This window comes from Sinocyclocheilus anshuiensis, unplaced genomic scaffold (genome assembly GCF_001515605.1).
Source record: "Sinocyclocheilus anshuiensis isolate Anshui unplaced genomic scaffold, SAMN03320099.WGS_v1.1 scaffold767, whole genome shotgun sequence".
NCBI lineage: Eukaryota > Metazoa > Chordata > Actinopteri > Cypriniformes > Cyprinidae > Sinocyclocheilus > Sinocyclocheilus anshuiensis.
In genome coordinates, this window is record NW_015551124.1 from 1,017,289 (window position 1) to 1,019,817 (window position 2,529).

General features: G+C 37.5%; 1 protein-coding gene across 1 annotated transcript; it reads left to right on the top strand.

Moving 5' to 3' along the window:
* Positions 1-645: 645 nt before the first annotated feature.
* On the top strand, positions 646-1,701 carry LOC107663132 (psychosine receptor-like). Its single transcript, XM_016453291.1, has one exon. The coding sequence runs from the start codon at positions 646-648 to the stop codon at positions 1,699-1,701; it is 1,056 nt and encodes a 351-aa protein (XP_016308777.1).
* Positions 1,702-2,529: the final 828 nt, after the last annotated feature.

Genomic DNA, 2,529 nt, shown 5'->3' on the forward strand with positions numbered 1-2,529 from the left:
ACATTTTCAATGTTACAAAACATTAATATTTCAAATAAATGCTGTTCTTTTGAACTTTCTATTTAGCAAATATCAAATGTATGACCGTTTCCACAAACATATTCGACAGCATAACTGTTTTCAACATTGATAATAATCAGAAGTTTCTTGAGCAGCAAATCAGCATATTAGAATGATTTCTGAAGGATCATGTGACACTTTGCATTACAGAAATAAATGGCCTTTTATAATATATTCATATTCGCTATTATAGCAAAATAGCTATTTTTGTAATAGTATTTCACAATATTACTGTTTTTACTCTATTTATAATCAAATAAATGCAGCCTTGGTGAACAGAACAATCTAAATTCTAAAAATCTCAATTTAAAATTAAAAACTCTTATTGAAAATTTAAAAAACTTCTAAATCTGCTATCATATGACCCTAGGTGACTTTATTTTATTTTCTTTTTCACAATTTTTGACCATGACCGCATCTGTCCACATTCACTTATAGAAAAGAGTAGCAAGAAAAGAGGTTTGGAGCCATGTTGAATAAACTACAGTTTTGCATGAATAATTTGGTTCATAATTGCTATTCTACTGTGAAGTAAAACTATCACACAAAGTAACTAATGTTTATCTCTAAACTAGCTGCCTTGAGATGAACATAATGGTCGAATTGATGAACAACTCCAGCCCAAATGAAACAGATGACTGCTACCCGTCTGCACATCCTGAAAAGATGGTATTCGTAGGCCTGCAACTAACTGTGATCCTGATCGGCATCCCGTCCAATGTCTTCTTCCTGTTCGTGTCGTATCGGCTTATCTGTCAGAAGAACGAGCTAGGCGTCTATCTGTTTAACCTGGCTCTCTCGGACCTCTTGTTTATCATGTGCTTACCAGTGTGGGTTCAATTCTGTCTTTACGATGTGTGGCCTCACGGCAAGACGATGTGTGTTGTTTGTGTTTTCCTGCTCTTCACAAACTTCTACACCAGCGCTATGCTTCTGAGCTGCATCGCGGTGGATCGCTACTTAGCCATCGTTTACCCGCTCAAATTTTGCACTTTTAGAAAGCGCAAGACTGCGGTCAGCATGAGCATTGCTGCTTGGATTTTTACTGTTGTATTCAATGCAATGACCGTGCATCCAGACAGTATCTACGATGTGGATAACTCAATCTGCTTGGATTTATTTCCTTTGCCCCAAAGGCAAAGAATAGTCAACGTTGCTCGTTTTGTTGTAGGCTTCCTCATTCCTGCATTGGTTGTGGGTTTCTGTTATTGGCGGATATGTTCGGATGTGAAGAGAAACCAAACGCTTGGGTCGATGGAGCGCCGGCATGTCTTCAGGCTTCTTGGATGCATTTTGTTGACCCTTTATTTGTGTTTTGGACCTGTGCACATCATGATGGTTTTGAGGGTTTTGCTGGAGGATTGTCCATATCCCAACTGGCTCTTCTTCGGATATAAGGTCAGCGTCTTACTCTCGATGCTCAACTGCCTGGCTGATCCACTTCTGTACTGCTTCATGAGCAGAACGGGTCAAGCCAGCGCTTTAAATGTGTTACTCATCCTCAGGAGAACATGGAAGAAAGAGTGTCAAAAAGAGTGTCAAAAAGAGATGGAACAACAAAACAACCAAATCCTTGGAACTGGTACCGTTCCAATCACAGAAGCACCCTTTAGGACTGAATTCAGCACTGACCACTTGTGATCGGATCATGCTGATGTTTATATAAGCTATACTGTTTTAAAAAGAGACTGGACTAAAAGTAAGGAATGAAATAAAGCTTTACAACTTCACAAGCTGTACGTTCAAACACAAACTGTCTGCCTAAGCTCATTTGTCTAAAACATCCAGGTTGTAAAAAATTCAAACAAACTATTCCTTTATTAAAAATCACTGAAAGAAATGATAAGATATTTTTAATAAAGGAAAAGTTGACATTTAAACACAAAGACTGAACATGAACTGCATGTCTGCATCAAGACAATGTACACTTACGAAAAGCCTTCGTTTTTGACAAATGAGAACAGTGTTTCATCAGAATTTCCTGTTGGTTTCATCTAGTGTAGGCACCAGGTGGCACAGTTTCATTTTCACACCCTCTTCTTCCCTAATATTTTGCTCAAAATATTATAAATATCTGAACTGTAACATTAAATATATATTGAGTGTGATATCTTATACAAGGCTGTGTCCAACTTTGATAGCAACATTGCCTTGCTTTTTCAATAATAAAATTTCTTATACTAATGCGTACTGTTTATGACCAAAAACTACACAACTGTTAAAAGGTTTGGGGTATATGCAATATTTAACATTGATACATGATATGAGTGTGCATGTGTGTGAATAGACCAGTTTGGAGTAGACGTCACAGTTAGATAACTTGCAGTTGCGTGTGCATAGTGGTGGCACAAAAACACTGGTAACAAGTGGAAGGAAATGGGTAAAATCCATGGAATAAGAGAAACAAATTTTTTGTGCCTTTGGATGTCATTTGAAGCTAAACACGGATGTTTAAACGAGCCTGGTCTC

Excerpts from the sequence above, each read along its gene's own strand:
- LOC107663132 (XM_016453291.1), top strand. The coding sequence starts at position 646 with ATGAACATAATGGTCGAATTGATGAACAACTCCAGCCCAAATGAAACA.